At 35.9% G+C, this 2,500-nt stretch overlaps 1 protein-coding gene across 2 annotated transcripts in view; it reads left to right on the top strand.

Annotated features, from left to right (window-relative positions):
- Nucleotides 1-2,500, top strand: part of LOC113807661 (prostaglandin reductase 1) — a 5,723-nt gene that overhangs the window by 2,962 nt on the left and 261 nt on the right. For both annotated transcript variants that reach the window (XM_027358966.2, XM_070130446.1), the window contains exons 6-9: nucleotides 17-168; nucleotides 453-576; nucleotides 1,541-1,659; nucleotides 2,117-2,500. The exon at nucleotides 2,117-2,500 is cut by the window's right edge and continues 261 nt beyond it. In XM_027358966.2, the coding sequence (XP_027214767.2) occupies nucleotides 17-168; nucleotides 453-576; nucleotides 1,541-1,659; nucleotides 2,117-2,227 (506 nt within the window). In that variant the 3' untranslated portion in view covers nucleotides 2,228-2,500. The remainder of the gene's footprint in view (nucleotides 1-16; nucleotides 169-452; nucleotides 577-1,540; nucleotides 1,660-2,116) is intronic.

Genomic DNA, 2,500 nt, shown 5'->3' with positions numbered 1-2,500 from the left:
CCTGTCCTCCTGCTAGGCTGTAAAGTAATTGCCTTTGCGGGTTCTGAGGAAAAGGTCGCTTGGACCAAAGAACTTGGGGCAGACCATGCCTTCAACTACAAAACGACCGACATCGGGCAAGCGCTGAGCCAGGCAGCACCAGAAAAAATTCACTGCTTCTTTGAAAATGTAAGTTTTGACACATTACGTTATTCTAATGCAGAGGAGCCAATGGAATTCGAATGCTTACTATATATGTGCCTGTATAGCCTATAAAAGAGGCACATTTTTATATATGTTTAAAAAATAGTTCCCTCCGTTGAAGCCTTCTCAAGTTTTTGATATTGGATGAATGTATTATCTTTACCTTTTACTTTTTAACATAACATATTGATATTAAATAATAGTTTTTTTCAAATTACAATTATGTTTTCAACTAATCCTAATCTGTGTTATTATCCTTATAATTTAAGGTTGGAGGCCAATTCACAGCTGAAGCCCTGCCTCATATGGCAGAGAGGGGCAGGATGGCAATATGTGGAGTCATTTCAGAGTACAATGACAACGACAAAGATATTGGGGTGGTGTCAATGTGTAGTAAGTACTACTTTCATGCCAGTTTTTCTCTCTCGTGTCATTTTTCTTAAGTAAATTAGGGGGTCAGCAGAATTGCAGCTGACTCAAGCCGCTATAATTCACAGTTCAAAGTTGGTTAAACTATTAAATCACTTTCCGCACTTGGTTAGAGAAGTCTATATGATATCTGTGGAAACGTTTTCACTCCTAAGCGTTAGTTTGAAAAAAGAAATGGATGTTTTTTATGATTATGAAACAGAAATGAAAACTATAGGAAGATTCCTGTAAAGTGAAGGCAGAAATTACATGTATACATGAAATGATGCCTGTACAGCAATCAACGAAGCGGTTTATGGGACATTTACCCATTTTCTTCGCACACAAAAAGGCGCTGAAACTGCTTGGTTATCCAGTCATCATGCAGTAAACACGCTCTGCCCTGGAACTTGACAGACCCTTTAATAACAGACACTGAATAAGGCTTAAGGTTTCCCTCATCTTATCATCATTAGGCGTTAGAAAAATCAGTAAATGCAGTACTGAAGGGATCTTTCTAGGATAGTAAATAAAACTGAGAACGATGCAGTTGTTATGAAAATATAATTGAGTCGCGAGTCTGTGGAAGTACTGGGTTTGTTGTAGTTCAGGTGATTCATATTTATTTATTATTTTTTTTTGTGTGTTATTTTGTTACTGGCATTATCCCCAGCCTCAACTCAGGGCAAAAGGTTTAGATAGGGAAGCAGGGTAGAATATCAGGGAACGATCAAATGAATATGTATAAGCAAGTTCCATAATTCTATTCATTCTTTTTCTGTTACAAGAATACGATTTATTCGTGGAAACAATGGGTATTTACAATATGGGACTGAAGACGCTAGGGGGCCAGCTGTGAGGTGGGATCTACTACATACCTTTCCCTAGAATCCCTACCCACTGTACGGTAGACTCCCACTGTAATATGTATTGTTTCTCTACATTTCAGGTCCGTTGAATCAAGCCACGCTACTTTGGAAAGAATTGAAAGTAGAAGGCTTCATTGTTACACGGTGGTTTGACCGCTGGATGGAAGGAATTGACCAGTTGAAACAGTGGATCGTTGAAGTAAGTGAAAATCGTAACTTACTATTTAAGTTTTATTTAGAGGTAAAATTATGAGTATAGGCCTTACTTATGCACCTGGTTTATCCGTGTAATTTCATAGATTATATGCATATTTATTTTTGTTTGTCATTTCCGTATCATTAACTCATGCTTTGTATTTTAATTCATAATTGATTCGAGTTATATCATCTGCTGTCTCTATTTTATTATCTTTCTGGCGTATCCCTTTCTGATGTATATCTAATTAGACCTGGATCTTCTACATTTTGTAATTCCCCTCTTCAATCTTTCTTTTTGTTTGTTTTTCTCACTTCATTTTTTTACATTTATCATTTCGTCTTCATTAAAATTATTGTTTACATGCTCGTTAGAAAGAAATAATGATACTGACAGATATTACCATAGTATTGCTTGAGTTCTTTGAATACTTTGTTTACATCATCCATATTCTTTTCAGGGCAAACTCAAGTACAAGGAAACAACAGTAAAGGGATTTGACAAAATGCCTGAAGCATTCATTGGCCTTTTCCGCGGTGACAACACTGGCAAAGCTATTGTCATAGCCTGAAGAGTTAAAGGACAGGATTGACACTCTGTTCTAGTTGATGAGGAAAATAGTTTCACTAACTGGCATATAATTTACGCCAAGTATACGTAAAATAGGAAGAACTGTAACCAATAACAGATTTTAAGTAATATTTAGGTCCAATATGTGAATATTTCATCAAGTCAGAAAATTATACATTCTCATATTCATTGTTATCGAAGGGTATCGTGTAACTGCCCAAATCTTCACTTAGAAATATGTCAATAATTATTTTAAAATTTAGGAATTACGGAG

The sequence above is a fragment of the Penaeus vannamei genome, chromosome 15, assembly GCF_042767895.1.
Source record: "Penaeus vannamei isolate JL-2024 chromosome 15, ASM4276789v1, whole genome shotgun sequence".
Taxonomy (NCBI): Eukaryota; Metazoa; Arthropoda; class Malacostraca; order Decapoda; family Penaeidae; genus Penaeus; species Penaeus vannamei.
This window is presented reverse-complemented; position numbering and strand designations above follow the sequence as displayed.